Genomic DNA, 25563 nt, shown 5'->3' on the forward strand with positions numbered 1-25563 from the left:
AGAAGAGAGCAGTTGCTATACCATTTCCTTTGTAAAAAGTGTCTGGTATTTTTATCCCCTGCTCCTGTGAAGGGATACAGTGGAGACGGTTGTACTGTTCTGTGAGTTTGTGGGTTTATTAATAGCAGCTGTTCACACAGCTATGTAAAAGTACAATGTATTCATAACATGAACTTCATTGCACTGGGTGCAGGGCCAGTGTGACTTTCAAATCCTGCTCTCAATGCATTTTAATATCGTACTGTGTGCGCTTTGTGTGGTTCTCCAGTGCAGTTTCTGCCAAGCTTACTAACTATTCCAGCAAAAGAACCACTCTTGAAAATAATCAATCAGGTTCGTAAAAATATAGCTTAAAGATATATTCGTAAATGCATGCTTGCCTCCTATGAGCTAGATACCTTTCTTTCATAAAATAAAGCAAACGAGGGGGGACGTAAATGAAAATATATATTTATTGTGTCCAAAATGAGTATTTCCATCTATTTATTGAAGTAGTTAATGCATGAAAACCATTAATTGTATCGCATTTTGACGTTTAACTAACGCTGGCATTCATTTTCAGTGCAGGCTGTGTGATAGACTGTATGAACACAGTTCCCTGTTTTACAGTCTGGCAATTTGTCTTGACAGAGAGGGAAAAAAAAAAAAAGCTTTAATATCTTAAGTAGCGATGGCCTCATTTTTCAAACACTGATGGACTGCTCTAAAAGGCCAGGACAATCTGCCATTTATTATAATAATTGCTGCAGAAGTGAAAGTTTATCATCCTTTTTTTTTATATAAACTTCTTACTGACAACAACCTGCCACACTAATATACTTGACCAATAAAATTTTACCATGGTTTGTTTTTTAATATGCTTTACCACACCTCTCTGTGCTTTACAATGCTTCCCTATGCTTTACCAGACCTCTCTGTGCTTTACAATGCTTCCCTTTGCTTTACCAGACCTCTCTGTGCTTTACAATGCTTCCCTATGCTTTACCAGGCCTCTCTGTGCTTTACAATGCTTCCCTATGCTTTACCAGACCTCTCTGTGCTTTACAATTCTTCCCTATGCTTTACCATACCTCTCTGTGCTTTACAATGCTTCCCTATGCTTTACCAGACCTCTCTGTGTTTTACAATGCTTCCCTATGCTTTACCACACCTCTCTGTGCTTTACAATGCTTCCCTATGCTTTACCAGACCTCTCTGTGCTTTACAATGCTTCCCTATGCTTTACCAGGCCTCTCTGTGCTTTACAATGCTTCCCTATGCTTTACCACACCTCTCTGTGCTTCACAATGCTTCACTATGCTTTACCAGACCTCTCTGTGCTTTACAATGCTTCCCTATGCTTTACCACACCTCTCTGTGCTTTACAATGCTTCCCTATGCTTTACCAGACCTCTCTGTGCTTTACAATGCTTCCCTATGCTTTACCAGACCTCTCTGAGCTTTACAATGCATCCCTATGCTTTACCAGACCTCTCTCTGCTTTACAATGCTTCCCTATGCTTTACCAGACCTCTCTGTGCTTTACAATGCTTCCCTATGCTTTACCTTACCTCTCTGTGCTTTACAATGCTTCCCTATGCTTTACCAGACCTCTCTGTGCTTCCCAATGCTTCCCTATGCTTTACCATGCTTTATGCTTTATTACACTTTGCTGTGCTTTTACTATAGGGAACTTTTATACAGAAACACATTTTGTAACTCAATTTCTTAACAGTTTTTAATGGCAGTTCAATCATGCAGTTCAAAGCATGCCAGAAAAAAAATGATCTATACATAATTTGACAGTGTCTATAATATAGTTGTGGATATTGGAACTTCACATTTATTCTCATTGGTCCCCTCTCTCTATTGCGTTGAAGATCAGTTTTTTTTTTTTTTTTTTTAACGTTGGTTCACAATCGCAACAACTTTAATTGCATGCAAAGTGATATTAAATGGGGAGGAGGTCAGTTGCATGCCTTTTGAAATGTGATTGATATTAACCAGTCTGGAAAGGATTTCCCCATTGACTCCCATTACATTGTGGCATCTTCCATGTGGCATTATGAAGTGATACTAAAGTCATTGTGACTGATAAAATTAGTTCATAAATGTTCCCTATTTTGCCCTTCCATGAGCTTCATAAGTCTCAAATGTGCAGCTTTGAAAGAAGCGAACATGCATTTGTATTTGAAAGCAAGTATCTGGTAAAATAAATCTCTGTTTGCAAGCCCTGCTTTTAGGTAGTGTTGCACTTCCTTTACTGTTTTTTTTTTTTTAACCAATCAGCTGCTTCTCACAGGCTTTAATCCAGTAACATGATCTGGGGTGAAACAATCCAGGAAGTGTAACAGCTGCCCAGAGAACAGGGCATACAAACTCAGAACTTTATTTAGTAATACCAGATCGGAGAATGCCCATTGAAACTTCAGTTCTCCTGAGCAGCTGTGCGGGGTATTGCTGCGGTGAGGGGGTGGGGGGCAAATAATTGGGGGAGACAATCAAGGTTAAATAAAAAAAAAAAAAAAAAACTACTATTTTTCCAGCTGCACATTTGAGATCTGTCAAACGAATGGAAGACCACAAGAAGTCAGATTTATTTATGTATTTATTTTTTGCTAGAGTCACCTGAAGCAGGTTATGTTTAAAATGGCATTTCTGTTTCTAAATATTCACTGATTTGCCTAACAGGATATCATAGATGGCAAAATGTGTTAGCGTGGCTGCGGATCCCATCGAGCTCTGAAGAGTGCCGCATGCATTTTAATTACCTCCAGCAGTAAGATGACTTAGCGGAGCGCACCCGGAGGAATAGAGCCATAAACCATATTGATCGTTTGCTGGAACACTTTTCCTGTTCACACAAAAAGAAATGAGGAAGGGAGGGGAGGGGGGGGGGCGACGACTTTGAGAAACAAACCCTGTGCAAACTACCCACTCAAAATCTCAATATCAACAATTGACAAATAGCTTGCCTAACAGAGTCACAGGGACACCACCCCTGGGAACACAGTTCAGCGAGTGTTTTCTTTTACTTGAGAATTAATGAACACTTATCTCGGCGTACGAGGGCTGCATATTTAGTGCAGGGAAATCTAAGAGCTCTTTGCATTCCAAAGCAGGCTTTATGCATGGAGACTGAACTGCTCCCTCCTTCCCTCACCCCCTCTAAGAGAAAGGGGGCTCCCTCCAGTCCAGGGCAGGCTTGAGGCATGGAGACTGAACTGCTCCCTCCCTCCCTCACCCTCCTAAGAGAAAGGGGGCTTTCTCCAGTCCAAGGCAGGCTTTATGCATGGAGACTGAACTGCTCCCTCCCTCCCTCACCCCCCCTAAGAGAAAGGGTGCTCCCTCCAGTCCAAGGCAGGCTTGAGGCATGGAGACTGAACTGCCCCCTCCCTCCCTCACCCTCCTAAGAGAAAGGGTGCTCCCTCCAGTCCAAGGCAGGCTTGAGGCATGGAGACTGAACTGCTCCCTCCCTCCCTCACCCTCCTAAGAGAAAGGGTGCTCCCTCCAGTCCAGGGCAGGCTTGAGGCACAGAGACTGAACTGCTCCCTCCCTCCCTCACCCCCCCTAAGAGAAAGGGGGCTCCCTCCAGTCCAGGGCAGGCTTGAGGCACGGAGACTGAACTGCCCCCTCCCTCCCTCACCCTCCTAAGAGAAAGGGTGCTCCCTCCAGTCTAGGGCAGCCAGCATTATGATTCTTCTATTTGCACCCACTCGCTCGGTAAAAATAGAAGCTGCTTTTAGTAACAAAGGAATGACATGAATGTGATAAGAATTCATTTCTGATTTTGAAAGAGAAAAAGTAATTCAATTAAAAGTTTTGACATTGGAATTCAAGATGGAATTGGAGATAGTACACTCTGATGGTTGCGTGCGTGTGTGTGTAGACGCACTGGAACCTGAATGAAGGACAGTCAAGGGACCAGGAGAATATAGAAGGGGTGTGGCACTATCCATATAAAAGTGTCCCACAGTAAAAGGACAGCAAAGTGTAATAAAGCACAGTGAAAGCATAGGGAAGCATTGTAAAGCACAGAGAGGTCTGGTAAAGCATCGGGAAGCATTGTAAAGCACAGAGAGGTCTGGTAAAGCATAGGGAAGCATTGTAAAGCACAGAGAGGTGTGGTAAAGCACAGGGAAGCATTGTAAAGCACAGAGAGGTCTGGTAAAGCATAAGGAAGCATTGTAAAGCACAGAGAGGTCTGGTAAAGCATAGGGAAGCATTGTAAAGCACAGATAGGTCTGGTAAAGCATAGGGAAGCATTGTAAAGCACAGAGGTCTGGTAAAGCATAGGGAAGCATTGTAAAGCACAGAGAGGTCTGGTAAAGCATGGGGAAGCATTGTAAAGCACTGAGAGGTCTGGTAAAGCATGGGGAAGCATTGTAAAGCACAGAGAGGTGTGGTAAAGCATAGGGAAGCATTGTAAAGCACAGAGAGGTCTGGTAAAGCATAGGGAAGCATTGTAAAGCACAGAGAGGTGTGGTAAAGCATAGGGAAGCATTGTAAAGCACAGAGAGGTGTGGTAAAGCATAGGGAAGCATTGTAAAGCACAGAGAGGTGTGGTAAAGCATAGGGAAGCATTGTAAAGCACAGAGAGGTGTGGTAAAGCATAGGGAAGCATTGTAAAGCACAGAGAGGTGTGGTAAAGCATAGGGGAGCATTGTAAAGCACAGAGAGGTGTGGTAAAGCAGAGGGAAGCATTGTAAAGCACAGAGAGGTCTGGTAAAGCATAGGGAAGCATTGTAAAGCACAGAGAGGTCTGGTAAAGCAGAGGGAAGCATATCAAAAACATGCCCCCTTGATACACTTTGGCAAATTAAACCTAAATCCAGGTCTTGGTATTGAAGGTTATTTTACACTGACTGTGTCCGTTTCCTCCCTCAGTACTGGTATGATGGAGACGATGTCGGAGACCTGCCTGTCGATTTCTCTGTGGTCTGGGACGGCGATTTCTTCATCGACAAACCAGCTTCCATGAAAGGTAGGGGGCGCTCTGGAGCATGAGCCAGGTTTTGAAACCTCACCTTTAACTCTTATTAGCACGAGCAACATTATTATCACTGCCCACCCCTTTAAAAGGAGTGCTAACCATGGCTTTCAGATCTATTTCTTTACCTCTTCTTTCTTTCTTTCTTTCTTTCTTTCACTTTCAGACAAGCCATGCTTCTGGTGTTTTTATAAATTGTCTTTTGTGATGACGTTTCATTTACCGTACTGTGAAAATAATCATAAATAACAGATGTTGGACAAGCAATACCTTAATTTTATGCATTGTTTTTTACTGTTTTATCTTGTAAAGCGCTTTGTGACGGTGGTCCACTATGAAAGGCGCTATATAAAATTACGATCAATTGATTAATTGCTGGCCAATTTAAATACATTTTAAAGCACTGTATTATTTTTTTAACTATAAATATTAAAACTAACAGTAGTCCATATTTTTTTAAAGGGGAAACAGTATGAATTGCACACAATTGGATGTCTCTCTCTCTCTCTCTCTCTCTCTCTCTCTCTCTCTCACACTCTCTCTCTCTTTATTTCTTCCTCCACAGCCCTGCTGTATAAGTGCTCAGCCCAGAGGGAGAGCTGCGGCCTGTGTCTGAAAGCAGACCCCAGCTTCGACTGCGGCTGGTGCCTGACTGAGAGGAAGTGTCTGCTGAAGCAGCACTGCTCGAGCTCGGAGCTTAACTGGATGCACCTAGGCCGTCGCAACGTTCGCTGCACCCACCCGCGCATCACCAAGGTACGCAGCTTTTCATGCGGGCCAATGGGGAGGAATAATGCGACGCAATTATAATGCAAGCCACCCTCTGTATTTAACAATTCACTGAATTGGTTCATTTCAATACAATACAGTACAGTTTGCTTTTATGTAGTGTGCTTCATGCAAAGGGTGCTTTTATAATTAAAAAGAAAAAAAAAAAGACTATTTGCCATTCAAACCAGCTCAAAAACAAGCTAATTCACAGGTAGGACATGTTTGTAGAAATTATACAAGTCCTTTATTGTCCTGTGCAAGGCTTTCTAAAGGTGTCCCCATAGTAAAAGCACAGCAAAGTGTCATAGAGCACAGTGAAAGCATGGTAAAGCACAGAGAGGTGTGGTAAAGCATAGGGAAGCATTGTAAAGCACAGAGAGGTCTGGTAAAGCACAGGGAAGCATTGTAAAGCACAGAGAGGTGTGGTAAAGCATAGGGAAGCATTGTAAAGCACAGAGAGGTCTGGTAAAGCATAGGGAAGCATTGTAAAGCACAGAGAGGTCTGGTAAAGCATAGGGAAGCATTGTAAAGCACAGAGAGGTGTGGTAAAGCATAGGGAAGCATTGTAAAGCACAGAGAGGTCTGGTAAAGCATAGGGAAGCATTGTAAAGCACAGAGAGGTCTGGTAAAGCATAGGGAAGCATTGTAAAGCACAGAGAAGTGTGGTAAAGCATATTAAAAAAAAAAAAAAAAAAAAAAAAAACACAACTACGGTATAGGAAAAGTATAACCATGCAAGTTGACAATGGTAAGCTTCTTTAGGGGAGCCCGGTTTTGAGTCTGTGTGTTTAGCTGCGCGGTGAGAGTGACGTCGCCTTTGCTTTCCCTCGAGAGATTCGACCCCTGACCGGCCCAAAGGAAGGAGGAACGAGGGTCACCATCTCAGGAGAGAACCTGGGGCAGCACGTCCGTGAGATCACGCACGTCAGAGTGGCCGGTGTGCGCTGCAACCCTGTCCCCCTGGAGTACATCAGCGCTGAAAAGTAAGTTCCACTTTGAGAGTCCACTTCCATTTCGTAGCGATATTCATACGTATGTACAGCTCTGGCCAAAAGTTGTGTATCCCCCCTATAGAATTCAATCATTTCTGCTTCATGAAGTCGAATTAAACCTGCTGAATAACATATTGAATTACACACCGCTTGGTAGTTTTTCAAAAACCGACAAGACATTGAAAAATGTGACATTTCGAAAATCTAACATGAAATGCTACTGTACTACTATTATGGCTTCCGGTAGACTTTTGCAATTTATAATTTTGTAGTTTTTTTGATTACTTGTTTATTGGATAGTAAAAAAAAAAAAAGAAATTATGTCTCAATCCTAAAATTCTAGGTGATGCAAAACTTTTGACCACAGCTGTATGTGATGAAACTCAGTACTGGCATTATTTACCATAAGTTATCCAGAATGTCACAATGTGGCGAGGGTTACCATATAACTCCAGGGACGCTGGGACAGTTCAATTAATTTTTTTTTTCAATTATTTATTTCTTAGCAGACACCCTTATCCAGGGCGACTTACAATTGTTACAAGATATCGCATTATTTTTTCATACAATTACCCATTTATACAGTTGGGTTTTTACTGGAGCAATCTAGGTAAAGTACCTTGCTCAAGGATACAACAGTAGTGTCCCTCACCGGGGATTGAACCCACGACCCTCTGGTCAAGAGTCCAGAGCCCTAACCACTACTCCACACTGCTGCCTCTAGTTCAGGCTTGTCAGATCCCATCGCAATGCATTCTGGTACATTTCACCTGTCTTTACCTGCTTTCTACATTTTAATGTAACAACAAGCTAGCTCCTGATTAGTCGGTTGAAGATAATTAAACCTTCGTCCCAATAAGCTTTCAGCTCGCACAGGTCAGCCACAGCCTTGCATCCTTTCTCTTATCAGCTCTGTTGCTTCACCAAACTGTTAAATTCCCTGTGCCAATGAGCACCAAGTGATGTCACTTAACAACACACCCTTTCACAGCAGGACTACACTTACCAGAATGCACTGGGGTGTTAACCGTAGATACATGGAGGTGTCCATACATCTCTCCGTCTGTCGCACTTTCATTTTTCTTGAAAACACAGGAAGCTGTTCCACATACTGTGAACCTGTCATTTCGATACACTTGCAGGATCGTGTGTGACATGGAGGAGTCGTTGCTTCCCAATCCACCAGGGGGCCCTGTGGAGCTGTGTATCGGAGACTGCAGCTCCGAGTATCGCACCCAGTCTCACCAGAGTTACTCTTTTGTGGTAGGAAACCCTTTTCCGATCTTAACTAGGCAGTGAACCGACATGCCATTGAATCGAATGGAAAGGCGAGTGCTAGACACGAAACGGACACCATGCGGCTAAAAAAACGAATGCCTTACCGTTCAGCAGAGCTCTGCAGTTGAGAGGCAAGTCTCATGCTGCAGTCGGTATTAGCTCACTTCTGTATTGCAAACCCGCCTCCATTAAACATGGTTGGTTTTTAAGCCTTGCTTAGATTTAGTGCTATTTTAAAATGGGGCCGGTGATAATGTTGCCAGTGCTAGTAATAGTTTCAGAAATTGATTTTAAAGCCTTAGTTAGCACTCTTTTTTTTTTTTTTTAAAGGGACCAGTGATCATTTTAGCAGGACTAACGAACAGATTGTAAAGCTTTGGTTCTGCTGGGTGAGAGAGTCTGTGTGTGTGTTCACTCGTTGGCTTGTGTGTGTTTGCACCTCCCCCACAGACTCCAGTCTTTATTAAAGTTCGTCCGGACAGAGGTCCAGTCTCCGGGGGTACCAGGCTCACAGTGTCGGGGAGGCAGCTGGACGCTGGCAGCTCCGTGACTCTCTTCCTGGGGCAAGGAGAGTGCCACTTTATCAGGTGGGTACACCCAGAGCCACTAGATCAGGGGTGGCCAGGGTCTTCTGGTTACTTAACTCAGGGATGAAAATGAGACTGATATTGCAGTTCACCCATTCCAAGTTTTATTACGAGCTTGATTAGCCACAGTGTGTATCAACCTCAGGTGTGTCTTATTATTAAACTCATAGTAAAACCAGGAATGGATCAAACTGCTGTGCAATTGGAGTCTTATTCCCAGCCCCGTAACTGAACCAATTATTTTCTTAATTGGTCAACACTTAAAAAAAAAAATTCCTGGGTCTTTAGCCATTGATCATTCAGAGATACCCAGAAAAGCTGCAGGATTGTGGTCTCCAGGTTTCATAGAGGTGAATTATTATTATTATTATTATTATTATTATTATTATTATTATTTATTTCTTAGCAGACGCCCTTATCCAGGGCGACCTTACAATTGTTACAAGATATCACATTATTTTTATATATAAATACCCATTTATACAGTTGGGTTTTTACTGGAGCAATCTAGGTAAAGTACCTTGCTCAAGGGTACAGCAGCAGCGTCCCCCACCTGGGATTGAACCCACGACCCTCCGGTCAAGAGTCCAGAGCCCTAACCACTACTCCACACTCCTGCCCTGAATTAAGCAGCATCTTGTGATTGTGGTTGGCTTGTGTTTTTTCCACAGACGCAGTGGTCAGTACGTTGTGTGCGTCGCCCCGGCCTCTTCCTCTGGCCCTGGCCCCACAGCGGTCAAGCTCTTCATCGACAAGGCCGAAGTCACCAACTCTGAGGTCGCGTACCACTACTCCGAGGACCCCACGGTGTCCAAGATTGAGCCTGACTGGAGTATATTTAAGTAAGGCCAGACAGGAGCATCTCGCACCACCATTGCACTGTACTAGGTCCAATTTCCATTTCAAATAGATTTCTTTGACCAGGATAGAAGACTTTGAGACACGCGTCTCATTTACAAGGGAGGTCCTGGCAGGAGCAGGCTTGCTGTTCAGTATTGCTGTGTTCAGTTTTTGCTGTCTGAGTGTTCTGTATTGCTGTGTGTTCTGTTTTGAGTGTTTTGTTGATTCCTGTGTGTGTGCGTGTGCGTGTGCGTGTGTTTTGAGTGTTGTGTTGATTTGCTGCGTGTGATTCTCTTGCAGTGGCAGTACTCCACTCACTGTGACCGGAAGCAATCTGCTCACCATCCAGGAGCCCAGAGTGAGAGCCAAGTACGGGGGCTTCGAGACCACCAACGTGAGTCCGTCCGTCTGTCTGTCTGTGTCTGTCCGTCCATCAACAGAACAAATTCATACCCGCTCCCTGCGCTGTAGGTCACATGCTGTGATTGCTGCTAGACCACCACAGTGAATTTGACCTTCAGTGCAGGGAAGCGATTCGGTACCAGAATTAAATCCTTTTATTTGTATTTTTTTTTTATGTTAACTTAAAATTGGATTTTAAAACTGGTTAGCAGTCTGCTAAAGAGGACCAATAATAATGTTGCTATAGCGATCAGTGATGCTGTTTGTAATTCTAAGAGGTGTGATTGTGGAAAGTGGAAACCATGGCTGGAGAGAATTGATTTTAAAGCCTTGCTCAGCACTTCAGAAATATGTAGACAATTTAAATGGCGTGGTATTTTTTTTTTCTCAGCATGAAATGCATTTTTGTTTTAGGTTTGATAGCATTTTTTCGCCGTGTCACTAGAATATCCCTTATTCTCGATCCCGGCCTTTCGTACGGTTCATCTTCTCATCCCCGGACTGTAGTAGACTCTGACCCCCCAGCTCTCCCTCTTTCTCCAGGCGTGTCGTGTCTTCAATGACTCAGTGATGACCTGCAGTGCTCCTGGGATTGTGTACATGAAGAGAGGCATCCCCGAGTCCAGCCAGCGTCCAGACGAGTTCGGCTTCATTCTAGACAACGTCCAGTCGCTGCGGACCCTCAACAGCACCCCCTTCACCTACTACCCCAACCCCCACTTCGAACCGCTGGGGAATTCTGGGATACTGGAGGTCAAGCCCGGTTCTCCCATCATACTCAAGGTAAAGGGATAGTTTTTCAAGCTGTGTAGTTCATCCATAACTATTATACACTCAATAGCTATGAATTTAAAACGACAAACGTTTTGATTAGAAGACATTGAAAAAAGACTTATTAACCATAACACAAAATAAATTGTCTTTTTCCGAAAAAAATAAAATAAAACACGCATATTTTATATTTACTCATTGTAGACCCTTGTAAAAGTTTCCCATAGTAGAGTAGTTAAGCACAGAGAGGTCTGGTAAAGCACAGGGAAGCATTGTAAAGCACAGAGAGGTGTGGAAAAGCATAGGGAAGCATTGTAAAGCACAGTGAGGTCTGGTAAAGCATAGGGAAGCATTGTAAAGCACAGAGAGGTCTGGTAAAGCATAGGGAAGCATTGTAAAGCACAGAGAGGTCTGGTAAAGCATAGGGAAGCATTGTAAAGCACAGAGAGGTCTGGTAAAGCATAGGGAAGCATTGTAAAGCACAGATAGGTCTGGTAAAGCATAGGGAAGCATTGTAAAGCACAGAGAGGTCTGGTAAAGCATAGGGAAGCATTGTAAAGCACAGAGAGGTCTGGTAAACCATAGGGAAGCATTGTAAAGCGCAGAGAGGTCTGGTAAAGCATAGGGAAGCATTGTAAAGCACAGAGGTCTGGTAAAGCATAGGGAAGCATTGCAAAGCACAGAGAGGTGTGGTAAAGCATAGGGAAGCATTGTAAAGCACAGAGAGGTCTGGTAAAGCATAGGGAAGCATTGTAAAGCACAGAGAGGTCTGGAAAAGCATAGGGAAGCATTGTAAAGCACAGAGAGGTCTGGTAAAGCACAGGGAAGCATTATAAAGCACAGAGAGGTCTGGTAAAGCATAGGGAAGCATTGTAAATCACAGAGAGGTCTGGTAAAGCATAGGGAAGCATTGTAAATCACAGAGAGGTCTGGTAAAGCATAAGGAAGCATTGTAAAGCACAGAGAGGTCTGGTAAAGCACAGGGAAGCATTGTAAAGCACAGAGAGGTCTGGTAAAGCACAGGGAAGCATTGTAAAGCACAGAGAGGTCTGGTAAAGCATAGGGAAGCATTGTAAAGCACAGAGAGGTCTGGTAAAGCATAGGGAAGCATTGTAAAGCACAGATAGGTCTGGTAAAGCATAGGGAAGCATTGTAAAGCACAGAGAGGTCTGGAAAAGCATAGGGAATAATACATCATAAAAAAAACTCAATGGCTCAAAATTGTGATAAACTTGATAGTTATTGAGAATACCAGAATATACAGCCCTGGACAAAAGTTTTGCATCACCTAGAATTTTAGGATTGAGATTTAATTAAAATACCAAAAACCTGTTTGAAGATAATTTAGATCTAATTTAGATATTTCATTCAACACCATGGAATCAAAGAAACTACAAAATGATTTTTCTATTTTTGTCAGTTTTTCATTATGTATATGTAATTCAGTATGTTAACGTAACATTATTCAGCAGGTTTCATTCGAAAGCAAAATGAGTTCGTTCTGTAGGGTGATGCAAAACTTTAGCCTTTGGCTGTATATGGAGGTGCTTGTCTGTCTGTCTGCATGTCACACGGATATTTTCGCATACAGTTACACTGTCGGCTGAGTTTTGTTTCTGTGTCTCTGTCCTGGCTGCAGGGTAGAAACCTGATTCCTCCCGTCTCTGGGAACGCCCGTCTGAACTACACTGTGCTGATTGGAGAGACCGTCTGTCTGCTCACCGTCTCAGAGTCTCAGCTGCTCTGTGATTCGCCGGACCTCACCGGCAAGCAGCGAGTCACGGTAAGGGGGCTACAGACGAAGATTTTAAAAAAAGAAGAAAAAAAAGATAATTGATAAACTGACCACATTTTTTATTTTTTAATGTATTCTCAGTCACATGCATGTACAGTTAAGCTCAAACTATCTTTAGGGAATGTAAACAAACTGTACTGTCAAGAGCGCTTTCTTTCTTTCTCTAACCACTGAGCTCCTCAGACCCGCTGCCTTCCACACTGCAGCCCAGCACCCTAACCACTGAGCTACTCTAACCCGCTGCCTTCCACACTGCAGCCCAGCGCTTTCTTTATCTAACCACTGAGCTCCTCGAACCCGCTGCCTTCCACACTGCAGCCCAGCGCTTTCTTTATCTAACCACTGAGCTCCTCGAACCCGCTGCCTTCCACACTGCAGCCCAGCGCTTTCTTTATCTAACCACTGAGCTCCTCGAACCCGCTGCCTTCCACACTGCAGCCCAGCGCTTTCTTTATCTAACCACTGAGCTCCTCGAACCCGCTGCCTTCCACACTGCAGCCCAGCGCTTTCTTTATCTAACCACTGAGCTCCTCAAACCCGCTGCCTTCCACACTGCAGCCCAGCGCTTTCTTTATCTAACCACTGAGCTCCTCGAACCCGCTGCCTTCCACACTGCAGCCCAGCGCTTTCTTTATCTAACCACTGAGCTCCTCGAACCCGCTGCCTTCCACACTGCAGCACAGCGCTTTCTTTATCTAACCACTGAGCTCCTCGAACCCGCTGCCTTCCACACTGCAGCCCAGCGCTTTCTTTATCTAACCACTGAGCTCCTCGAACCCGCTGCCTTCCACACTGCAGCCCAGTATTTTTTTTTTTTGTGTACCACTGAACAGCAGTTGTAACAACTGTAATTATGCAAAAAATATTTTTAAAACTGTGATGGGGGGGGGGGGGGGGAGTACACCGTCAACAAAACAACCCTAAAGTTCATCTCTTTGTGCTGTGACTATCTAGAACGCTCACTTCGATCTCCTGTGAGACAGCATTTGAGAGATCAAGCTTTGTTGTCTAATTGATCTGAACTCCGCATTGAGAACATCATTATCAAAAAAAATGTTAAATAATTAACAGCGCTGAGAGGTTTGAATGCGGCTTTTTAAAAGGTGAAACTCATTAGTCAAAGCCCACAGGAAGTCAGAGTTTGTACTAAACTATATTTGGTCCCTCTGTCTCATAGGTAAACACTAGACACTAGAATAATTCTTAACAATTATAATTTTGTAATCAGAATTATTATTCAATACGTTTGTTTTCAACTGGTTTTTATTGATTCGTTGATGAAAACTTTTTTCTATTATATATTCTATCGTGTTTCAATTTTATTTATATATATATATATAAAGAACGTAAGAAAGTTTACAAACGAGAGGAGGCCATTCGGCCCATCTTGCTCGTTTGGTTGTTAGTAGGTTATTGATCCCAGAATCTCATCAAGCAGCTATATATATATATATATATATATATATATAAAGGGTCTATATAAATATAATTAGATTTAATTTAACTTGAATGTGCCCCTTCCTTAATATCCCTGAACAGGACACACACGCACACATTAACATTCCCTGTCTCCCCGTGTAACGTCAGATCTTGGTTGGTGGTTTGGAGTTCTCTCCCGGGACGCTCCACATCTTCTCGGACAGCGCTCTCTCTCTCCCGGCGATCATCGGCATTGGTGCAGGGGGCGGGGTGCTCCTCATCGCCATCATCGCCGTGCTCATCGCTTACAAGCGCAAGACCAGAGATGCAGACCTGACCCTCAAGAGACTGCAGCTCCAGATGGACAACCTGGAGTCCAGAGTGGCTCTGGAGTGTAAGGAGGGTAAGAAAGTCCCCCCTTTCTCTAAACCTCTTCAAATGATCTCGCCCCTGATCTAACCAGCCAACGAAATCAGCTCCAGCCTAGACCAGCGCAGCAATCCGCAACCAATACCCAATCCAAATGTAATACCCGACCAAAACCAGAGGCATCGTTTTTAGTTTTCCCTGGATCGTCCCAGTTTTGATGGTGTCCCGAGATTTCAGTATGCCATCCCAGGACACTAAAAGATCCCCTTTTTTAATCTCATTCTTCCACATCCATGTAGATTCTTACATCAACAAAACAAGCAATGGCAGTACTGCAGTCTGAGCACAAGTTCGGTTAGGGTTACTATGTTGCTGCTATGGACGCACAATATCAATTGGTTATCAATATTATAGTAGTAATATTGTCAATCTTTCCTTGGCTGTATCACATCTATATCCGGGTCTAGTGCTGTATATTATAAAGACATTTCAGAGGGCTGGATCGCATCAATATCAGGGTCTAGTGCTGTATATTATAAAGACATTTCAGAGGGCTGGATCGCATCAATATCAGGGTCTAGTGCTATATATTATAAAGACATTTCAGAGGGCTGGATCGCATCAATATCAGGGTCTAGTGCTATATATTATAAAGACATTTCAGAGGGCTGGATCGCATCAATATCAATGTGGAACGAAAGCCAGGATACACCGCGGAGTTTGACGCACCTGCACTGCGGTAACTGCTTGGTATATGATAGTCGTTCTGTAGTTCTGATTGGGTGATGGGTGTGTGTGTGTGTAATTCCAGCGTTCGCTGAGCTGCAGACTGATATTCAGGAACTGACCAATGACATGGATGGAGTGAAGATCCCATTCCTGGAGTATAAGACTTACACCATGAGAGTCATGTTCCCTGGCATTGAGGAGCACCCTCTGCTCAAAGAGCTGGACGTAAGACTTTCACTATCCTCTCCAGTGCAGAACTCAGGGACCGAGCGACAGAGTTAGCTACAGCTCTGGCCAAAAGTTTTGCATCGCCTAGAGTTTTAGGGCTGAGACATAATTACAAAAAAAGTAAAAAATAGAATAATGTTTTTAAAAACTGTACATTTATTTTTTATTTAACATCATGTAATCAAAAGAAACTACAAAATGATTTCGCAAGAGTCTACCGGAAGCCGTAATAGCAGTACGGTAGTATTTCGTGTAGTATAGGATGAGGATGAGCAGTGTGGAGTAGTGGTTAGGGCTCTGGACTCTTGACCGGAGGGTCGTGGGTTCAAATCCCGGTGGGGACACTGCTGCTGTACCATTGAGCAAGGTACTTTACCTAAATTGCTCCAGTAAAAACCCAACTGTATAAATGGGTAATTGTATGTAAAAATAATGTGATATCTTGTAACAATTGTAAGTCGCCCTGGATAAGGGCGTCTGCTAAGAAATAAATAATAATAATAATAATAATAGGGAAGCGGTAGGCAAATCCAATATGTTAACATATTGTTCAGAAAGGTTTTCATTTGACTTTAGGAAGCAAAATTAGTTTGTTCTGTAAGATGCAAAAATGCCACATCTGTACAGAGGTTTGCGCATTTATGAGAGCACCCCATTGCTTCTGTGGTTTTGATTTGTTCTGCATATGAAACCCAACCGCTGTCTATTATACTGTAGAACGCATTGTAATAGTGAAGAAAGCTGTGATTTGCTGCATTTACTATAGCTGTGGATGATCACTGAACTGCCTGTGTGTTTCAGTCCCCAGCGAACGTGGAGAAAGCCCTGCGTCTCTTCAGCCAGCTGCTTCACAACAAGGTTTTCCTGCTGACCTTTATCCACACGCTCGAGGCGCAGCGTTCTTTCTCCATGCGCGACCGCGGCAACGTGGCCTCCCTCCTCATGGGGGCGCTGCAGGGGCGCATGGAGTACGCCACCGTGGTGCTCAAGCAGCTGCTGGCTGACCTGATCGAGAAGAACCTGGAAAACCGGAACCACCCCAAACTGCTCCTCCGCAGGTGAGACAGGGAACTGCAGCTGCACAGCTTGACAGCTAAAAGTTTTACATCGCCCTATAGAATGAACTAATTTTTGCTTCATAGTCGAATTCTAGGTGATGCAAAATGTTTGGCCATGGCTGTATATGTGTCTGCACTGGTATTGCACCAGTAGCCCCCCACTGATTCCCAGTCTCACACCAGTTTGTTTCCTCTCTTGCAGGACAGAGTCGGTGGCCGAGAAGATGCTGACAAACTGGTTCACTTTCCTGCTGCACAGATTCCTCAAGGTGTGCAGGCTTTTGAAATTCACGCTCCTGTCTTTGCACAGACACTGCCGGCCACTTTATTAGGGCATGCCTACCACGATTTGGCATCTGAATTAGAAGCGTGCCAAGTAGATTGATCATGTGAAAAGCGGGTCTGTGTTAATCTGCTGAACCTTAATTGGGGAAAGCGCCCCCTTACTTGCGTAGTTTACTGGAGAACTCTGTTTCGCTGTACAATTTAAGATCCAGTGATTTTATTACATGTCAGTTTGCAGCAGCCACTGGAAAGAGTTTAAACAAAACTTCAGACGATTCATATCTGAGGCTGCTTTGAGCCGCAGGGTCGACTCGTTGCTGACTGACTGCTGAGTTTTACGATTGCCAGATCGTCTTTGTGAAATGAGAAATTGTTCTCAATTGACATCTGGATAAATAAAGGTTTTGATTGATGTAAAATATAATCCCCACAACACAATTGATCAGAACAGATGGCACAACATCGCACCAAGCCAACTGCGAAAAGCCAGTTGCAAACCATGGTAGAGTATTATTATTATTATGTGTTTATTTAGCAGACGTCTTTATCCAAGGCGACTTAGAGACTAGGGTGTGTGAACTATGCATCAGCTGCAGAGTCACTTACAACTACGACTCACCCGAAAGACGGAGCACAAGGAGGTGAAGTGACTTGCTCAGGGTCACACAGTGAGTCAGTGGCTGAGGTGGGATTTGAACCGGGGACCTCCTGGTTACAAGCCCTTTTCTTTAACCACTGGACCACACAGCCTCCTCTAGAGTGTGGTGAATGTCTCGGATAACCATGGGAGTAAACTAATACATTACCATGCGCAATACCATGGTAAACTTCTAAGTGTTGTGATGCAGCCCTGTGTGTTTTCAGGAGTGTGCCGGGGAGCCTCTGTTTATGCTGTACTGTGCGATCAAACAGCAGATGGAGAAGGGACCCATTGACACGATCACTGGAGAAGCACGCTACTCGCTGAGCGAGGACAAACTGATCCGACAGCAGATAGACTACAAGCAACTGGTGAGAGATTGCAAACTGTTAGCAACCCCTTCACTCTTCAGACTAGTCTGTAATGCAGGGGTGTTCAAAGCTGGCTCATCCACTCCTCGTCTTTGTTCCAACCGTGTTCTGAATGGTTTCATTGAATCAAGCCTACATCCAGACCCTGAAGCAGTTCATGATCTCATTTTACCAGCAAAACCTGGAGTGGAGTAATGACCCTCCAGGACCGGGATCGATTGCACACACAAACACACACACACACCCTGCTGAAAGGAAACTAAATGAATGTGTGTGAATTTCTGTGCGAAGGATTGAAGCAGAATTTAAAAAGTTTCCTTTATTCCGATAATCAAAAAGTCACATTTTAACAGCTTAATCATAACATAAGAAAAGTTTGAGAATGAGAAAAATCCATTCGGCCCATCAAGTCTCGCCCCATAATCATTAGATTATTAACAGAAATTAAGCAATGACCTTATCTCTGGGGAGGGAGGGCACTGATGTGTGTGTGTGTGTGTGTTTGTCAATGGACGATCTTCTCAAACACACTCTCAAATGCCTGTCTTGTATATCTTACCTAAACGTGTGTGAAGCTAAACCACCAAGTTTATCTTTGTGCCAGCAGTGTTCCCACACCTCACTCGGTCGTCTTGCAGTTGTGCTGACACACATATGAACATAATTTTGATGATGTTATTTACCGTACAACAAAATGATATTGCAAAAGTCCTACCAGAAAAGGGTGCTCCCTCCAGTCCAGGGCAGGCTGGAGGCATGGAGACTGACTTACTCCAACATCAAAATTGCTAACTGAAAGCTATCCGTTTCCTCAGTGACACGTAAAGTGCAGCTGACATCTGTACTATAAAAAGACTGGCAAGTCGTCCCTTTGGCACTTTTTAATTCCGTGTGCGACAGTTTGAACTCCTTTTAAAGGAAGATTGCACCGTGCAAGAAGAGGAGGAAAACAAATGAATAAGAAAGACAATTATACTTTCCAAAATCAAAATACAGATTTAAACTGAAGTAAAAATGCCGCCTGTCCCTTTAAACAAAGTCAAAACTGGAGTTTTTTTGCATAAAAGAACGCAGGGTGTGTTTACCAGTCAACATACCGCTTAGAATTTAAAGACGAGAAGAATTCCAAACTTGCTTACCGGCTTGGAGTTACAAACAGAAGGAAAATGCAATCAAGGACTCAAAACAATATCAGACAAGTCTGTTTAAGTTTGTGTTGCTTTTCAGTTAGTTTTGTGTTTGTTTGTATTTAATAACAAAAATGATAACACTAACTACTACTAATCTGATCAGCATTGGTTTGTGTTATATTTTTGGTGTATATGTGCACAGGCGAGTCTAGTGTCCAGCGCAGAATCTGGGCTCTGGTCAACTAGTACCGTTCTGACCGTGAAAGTGTAGGGAAACAGATTGACAAGAACGAGCTCCCAGAATACTGTCAATAGGCCAGGCAGGCACCAATTACTGATTTATTTTAATTAAAACAGCTACAATAATGTGCACTGTAGAATGAGCTGGCCTCGTCCTTACAATGTAACATTTTACAGTTTGTTGATTCCAGGTTTCCCTGAATTCCTAAACTTGACAGTGACCGCTGTGTACACCTTCCACCCCCTCTCCCCTCCTCCTCCTGTCCCAGACTCTGAACTGCGTGCCTCCTGGGGGGGAGCCAGGCTCTGAGATCCCGGTCAAGGTGCTGAACTGCGACACCGTGACCCAGGTGAAGAACAAGCTGCTGGACGCTGTGCACAAGAGCATCCCCTTCTCACAGAGACCCCAGGCAGAGGACATGGACCTGGGTAAGAGAGGAACACACACACACACACACACACACACAGAGCCTCCTCACAGAGACCCCAGGCAGAGGACATGGACCTGGGTAAGAGAGGAACACAGACACACACACACACAGAGCCTCCTCACAGAGACCCCAGGCAGAGGACATGGACCTGGGTAAGAGAGGAACACACACACACACACACAGAGCCTCCTCACAGAGACCCCAGGCAGAGGACATGGACCTGGGTAAGAGAGGAACACACACACACACACACACACACACACACAGAGCCTCCTCACAGAGACCCCAGGCAGAGGACATGGACCTGGGTAAGAGAGGAACACACACACACACACAGAGCCTCCTCACAGAGACCCCAGGCAGAGGACATGGACCTGGGTAAGAGAGGAACACACACAGAGCCTCCTCACAGAGACCCCAGGCAGAGGACATGGACCTGGGTAAGAGAGGAACACACACACACACACACACACACACACACACACACACAGAGCCTCCTCACAGAGACCCCAGGCAGAGGACATGGACCTGGGTAAGAGAGGAACACAAACACACACACAGAGCCTCCTCACAGAGACCCCAGGCAGAGGACATGGACCTGGGTAAGAGAGGAACACAAACACACACACACACACACACAGAGCCTCCTCACAGAGACCCCAGGCAGAGGACATGGACCTGGGTAAGAGAGGAACACAAACACACACACACACACACACACACAGAGCCTCCTCACAGAGACCCCAGGCAGAGGACATGGACCTGGGTAAGAGAGGAACACAAACACACACACACAGAGCCTCCTCACAGAGACCCCAGGCAGAGGACATGGACCTGGGTAAGAGAGGAACACAGACACACACACACACACACACACACACAGAGCCTCCTCACAGAGACCCCAGGCAGAGGACATGGACCTGGGTAAGAGAGGAACACAAACACACACAGAGAGCCTCCTCACAGAGATCCCAGGCAGAGGACATGGACCTGGGTAAGAGAGGAACACAGACACACACACACAGAGCCTCCTCACAGAGACCCCAGGCAGAGGACATGGACCTGGGTAAGAGAGGAACACAAACACACACACACACACACACAGAGCCTCCTCACAGAGACCCCAGGCAGAGGACATGGACCTGGGTAAGAGAGGAACACAGACACACACACAGAGCCTCCTCACAGAGACCCCAGGCAGAGGACATGGACCTGGGTAAGAGAGGAACACAGACACACACACAGAGCCTCCTCACAGAGATCCCAGGCAGAGGACATGGACCTGGGTAAGAGAGGAACACACACACACACACACACACAGAGCCTCCTCACAGAGACCCCAGGCAGAGGACATGGACCTGGGTAAGAGAGGAACACACACACACAGCCTCCACACGAGAGTGCAGGGGCACACGCACACACATGAGAGAGCAGGGGCACACGCACACGCGCACACACACACACGAAAGAGCAGGGGCACTGCAGATATCAATGCACAAGACACAAAGTGATAGTGGCAGTCAGTATACAGTCCTTATTCAAGTTTCCCTTAGTAAAAGCACAGTGAAAGCACAGGTAAACATTGTGAAGACCAGCAAGGCATGGTACATTAATAAACATGACAAACGAGGGAAAGCTGTGGTAAATGCATAATATAACCATGGGAAGAGCATGGTACCAACCAAAGTGCACGTTTAATTACATTAAAAAAAAAGTGCATATCATATGCTGAATTAATTTTATATTATCATAAATATTCTCATAGGTTACGTTTCCTGCATAATTCAGTTTGAGATTACTAGCCCTCTACCATGCAGCAAAATCTCTTGGAATGCTAAGAATCAAGATTTAAAAGGTCATTGGGACAGATCATAAAAATACAACCCAAGTTAAATCGATTTCTCCATCGCACTGATGGAATTACACCACATTTTAAGTAATTTGATCAGATTCAGCTTTAACATTTTAGAATTTAAATGTTGACCCAGTGACTGATCAGGGGTAGTAGATGTGATTTAAAATAAGCCTTTGGAGAGCAGTTTGATCCATTCCTCGTTTTACTAAGAGTTAAATAAGACACCCCTGAGCTTGTTACCTATACACTGTGACTAATCAAGCTGGTTGTAAAACCTGGAGTGGATCGAACTGCTATGCAACAGGAGTCTTATTTCCCATTCCAGGTTTTAATATGTGCTATGTTAGCCACAGTGTGTATAGGTAACAAGCTCAGGTGTGTCTTAAGTAGTAACACCAGGAACGGATCAACCTGCTATGCAATGGGAGTCTTATTGCCATCCCTGGTATTGTATTTCAGTAATAATGTAGTACAGGGATGGAAATAAGACTCCTATTGCATAGCAGTTTTTCACCCATGCCAGCTTTTAATATGTGCTAGATTCAGTGTATAGGTAACAAGCTCAGATGTGTCCTTATTAAAGTCATGGTAAAACCAGGAATGGGTCAGAGTGCTATGAAATGGGAGTCTTATTCCCATCTCTGCTCCCTGTCCCGTTTGGGTAACTGATTCTCGTCTGTGACTCTGAATTCTGCTCCTCAGAGTGGCGGCAGGGCAGGCTGACCCGAGTCATTCTCCAGGACGAAGACGTCACGACAAAGATTGAGAGCGACTGGAAGAGACTGAACTCGCTGGCGCACTACCAGGTACCTGCACAGAACAGAGCAAGACAAACTCACAAAGCCAGCCGGCCCGGGGTCAATACAGGCTAAATGAACTCATTACAAAATTGCAACTCAGTGACTTGCACCTCACTTTTATACGCATTTCAAATATAAGGCTGGATTCTCAAGTGTTGTCGCTGGAAGTCTAAGCTGTGCTGTTCTGTGTCGGCAGGTGTCGGATGGTTCATTGGTGGCGCTGGTTCAGAAGCAGGTATCTGCCTATAACATTGCCAACTCCTTCACCTTCACCAGATCTCTTAGTCGATACGGTAAGTCAATAACCTGGCACAGTGTAGACACCGGCTCCCCTTATTCAAGCCAGTATACATAGAATACTGTGTGGAATGCTTTATGATATCCATTCAATGCAAGAGCTCACTAAATACATGAAGCCTTTTGCTTGTGTTTGAAACCTGTTCTATTGTTTGTCAGTGCAATGCAAAATGTTACGTTTGTGAGCCTGCTGTTAGAGTGACTCTCAGTGCTGTGTGTCTGTACAGCTATGGCCAAAAGTTTTGCATCACCCTATAGAATAAATTAATTTTGCTTCGTAAAGTGGAATGAAACCTGATGCATGATGTTACGTTAACATATTGAATTGCACACCGCTTTGCAGTTAACAGGGAAAACTGACACAAATTGAAAGACATTTTGAAATCGAACCTGAAATACTACTGTACTGCTGTTACGGCTTCCTGTAGACTTTTGCAAGATTGTTTTGTAGTTTTCTTTGGTTGCACGATGTTAAATAGAAGATCTAAATTATGTTTGTATAGTTTTTTTTTTTCTTTAGTTTTAAACTTTGAGCCAGAGCTGTAGAGTCTCAAGTGCTGTCAGTATCTGCTGTGTGACGGCGCCCCCGTGTGTTTCAGAGAGTCTCCTGCGCACCTCCAGCAGTCCGGACAGCCTGCGTTCGCGAGCCCCCATGATCACCCCGGACCAGGAGAGTGGTACCAAGCTGTGGCACCTCGTCAAGAACCACGAGCACTCGGACCACCGGGAGGGGGACCGGGGCAGCAAGATGGTGTCCGAGATCTACCTCACCCGCCTGCTCGCCACCAAGGTACCCCCCAGGACCAGGGCATCGAACCCGTGCAGCAGCAGCAGCTTGCCAACATGTTCAGCTGTATCTTGAGCTCAACCAGTACCTCTCGATGTCTTAAGAACAGCTTTAAACTGTATATTGAGGGTGTATTTAGCTCTAGCTTGAGAATCTCTCCCCCAGTACATCTTTAGTTGTATCTTGACAAGACTTTAAATTAAAAATTCTCCTGATTTGAGCCAAGCTCCTCTTATGCAGCTCTCCCTCCTCCTACAATAGAATATTTTTTTTTTTTATATAGCGCCTTTCACAACAGAGTTATCACAAAGCGCTGTCCAATCAAGAATATGATAAAGGAACATTTTTAACATCTCTCTCTCCTCTCAGGGCACGCTGCAGAAGTTTGTGGACGACCTGTTTGAGACGGTGTTCAGCACAGCACACAGAGGAAGCGCCCTCCCGCTCGCCATCAAGTACATGTTTGATTTCCTGGACGAGCAGGCAGACCGGAGACAGATTAGTGACCCCGACGTGCGACACACCTGGAAAAGCAACTGGTGAGTGCGGCTCAGCGCCCCCGCAGGATCTCGATCTCCTACGCGGCTCAACTTGGTTTGCCCTCTGTCCCTGTTTCCCCAGGATCGTCCTGGTTTTGCCCCTTCCCGGTGCATAAAGATCCTGTTTTTTTTATTGTATGCTTCCACATGCATGTAGATTCAGTCAATCGATTTGAAAGCCTTCTACAGCTCTGGCTAAAAGTTTTGCATCGCCTAGAATTTTTGGATTGAGGTATAATTAAAGAAACTACAAAAGTATACTGGAAGCCATACTAGTAGTACAGTATTTCATGTTAAGTTTTGAAATGTCACATTGTCAGTTTTCCTTGAAGCATACGGAAAACTACAAAGCGGTATGTAATTCAATGGGTGCGTTCACGCCACGCAGACTTTCGTCATTCTGCGCAGGATCAGCAAAGCCTGCCTCTCGTGAACGCACCCAATATGTTAACGAATTAGTTCATTCTATAGGGTGATGCAAAACATTTGGCCAGAGCTGTAGGCACAGCAGATTTTTAATAAAAGCAAAACCAGTGAATATTTCTTGCCAGCACACTAATGTTTTACGGTATTTTCCTCCCTTTCTCCGGACTGTGTTTCGTCTCTCCAGCCTGCCTTTGCGGTTCTGGGTGAATGTCATTAAGAACCCGCAGTTTGTGTTTGACATTCACAAGAGCAGCATCACAGACGCCTGCCTGTCTGTCGTGGCTCAGACCTTCATGGATTCCTGCTCCACCTCTGAGCACCGCCTGGGCAAGGACTCCCCTTCCAACAAGCTGCTCTATGCCAAAGACATCCCCAACTACAAGAACTGGGTGGAGAGGTGAGCCTGCAACTTAGATCCAAGGAGAATCAGGGTCCAACGGGATGCTCAGAAAGGTCACTTTAGACTGACTTATTTAAATAATGTATTGGAGACACAGATGAAGTGAGGCGAAACCTAGTATCACATCATGTTGGGGCAGCAGTGTGGAGTAGTGGTCAGGGCTCTGGACTCTTGACCAGAGGGTTGTGGGTTCTATCCCAGGTGGGGGACACTGCTGCTGTACCCTTGAGCAAGGTACTTTACCTAGATTGCTCCAGTAAAAATAACGTGATATCTTGTAACAATTGTAAGTCGCCCTGGATAAGGGCGTCTGCTAAGAAAGAAGAAATAATAGTGTTAAAAAATGAAAAATCATGTTTATGTTTTTGAAAACTACACAGTGGTGTAGCTAATGGAAGATGCTGAGATTATATAATCTGAAACCCTTCCCCCTCTCTCAGATACTACAGAGATATCGCTAAAATGCCAGCAATCAGTGACCAGGATATGGACGCTTACCTGGTCGAGCAATCCCGTCTCCATGCCAACGAGTTCAACACTCTGAGCGCGCTCAGTGAGCTCTACTTCTATGTCAACAAATACAAAGAGGAGGTAGGGGTCAAGATCCATATCATATACGCAGGGCTTCTGATTTTCGGTTTAAACACCCCCCCAATTAGAAAAAAAATTAAATGGGTGGATAGCCAATGAACACCGGGAAAACGGTTAATCTATTCACGTTGAATTTACCCTTTTCACATTTAAAAAAAAAATAATAAATACATTTCCCAGGGCTGCTGGGCAATGTCCCGCCTTCCTGACTTGTATCTATCATTGATTCGTTCTGAATACTTTAAACCCGCCCCAACTACTGAGTGACAGCACATTCCTACATTTCAATCGGAGACTCCTCTTGCAAGATTTAAAACGAGATTACAATCAGGATGGAGGATGGAGCGGGATTTCAAGCTGTATTACAGCTAAAACACGGAGGATTTAAAACAGAACTGTGGCGAAATGTACACAAAATGTCTCCACACAAAACCCCCTGAAGAATGTGCCCGTGACCAGAGGGATTTCACTGTGGAAGACAGCAAAGGAAAGAAGGGACAACTTAAGTGTGCAAGTACTGTCGAGTTACTACTATACATATTTAGACAGAGAAAAAAAAGCAT

The 25563-nt window shown here is 44.4% G+C and overlaps 1 protein-coding gene across 4 annotated transcripts in view; it reads left to right on the plus strand.

Moving 5' to 3' along the window:
* LOC117404327 (plexin A3) overlaps positions 1–25563 on the plus strand; it is a 91530-nt gene that overhangs the window by 64882 nt on the left and 1085 nt on the right. For all 4 annotated transcript variants that reach the window (XM_059017479.1, XM_059017481.1, XM_059017480.1 and 1 more), the window contains 21 exons: positions 4867–4963; positions 5535–5725; positions 6575–6723; positions 7875–7995; positions 8461–8597; positions 9269–9439; positions 9738–9831; positions 10383–10622; positions 12250–12393; positions 13993–14227; positions 15005–15147; positions 15952–16208; positions 16411–16477; positions 17358–17504; positions 19144–19303; positions 21863–21966; positions 22157–22253; positions 22857–23047; positions 23414–23583; positions 24194–24406; positions 24850–25000. In XM_059017479.1, coding sequence (XP_058873462.1) covers positions 4867–4963; positions 5535–5725; positions 6575–6723; positions 7875–7995; positions 8461–8597; positions 9269–9439; positions 9738–9831; positions 10383–10622; positions 12250–12393; positions 13993–14227; positions 15005–15147; positions 15952–16208; positions 16411–16477; positions 17358–17504; positions 19144–19303; positions 21863–21966; positions 22157–22253; positions 22857–23047; positions 23414–23583; positions 24194–24406; positions 24850–25000 — 3279 coding nt within the window. The remainder of the gene's footprint in view (positions 1–4866; positions 4964–5534; positions 5726–6574; positions 6724–7874; positions 7996–8460; positions 8598–9268; positions 9440–9737; positions 9832–10382; positions 10623–12249; positions 12394–13992; positions 14228–15004; positions 15148–15951; positions 16209–16410; positions 16478–17357; positions 17505–19143; positions 19304–21862; positions 21967–22156; positions 22254–22856; positions 23048–23413; positions 23584–24193; positions 24407–24849; positions 25001–25563) is intronic.

The sequence above is a fragment of the Acipenser ruthenus genome, chromosome 56 (genome assembly GCF_902713425.1).
Source record: "Acipenser ruthenus chromosome 56, fAciRut3.2 maternal haplotype, whole genome shotgun sequence".
In the NCBI taxonomy this organism is placed as follows: domain Eukaryota; kingdom Metazoa; phylum Chordata; class Actinopteri; order Acipenseriformes; family Acipenseridae; genus Acipenser; species Acipenser ruthenus.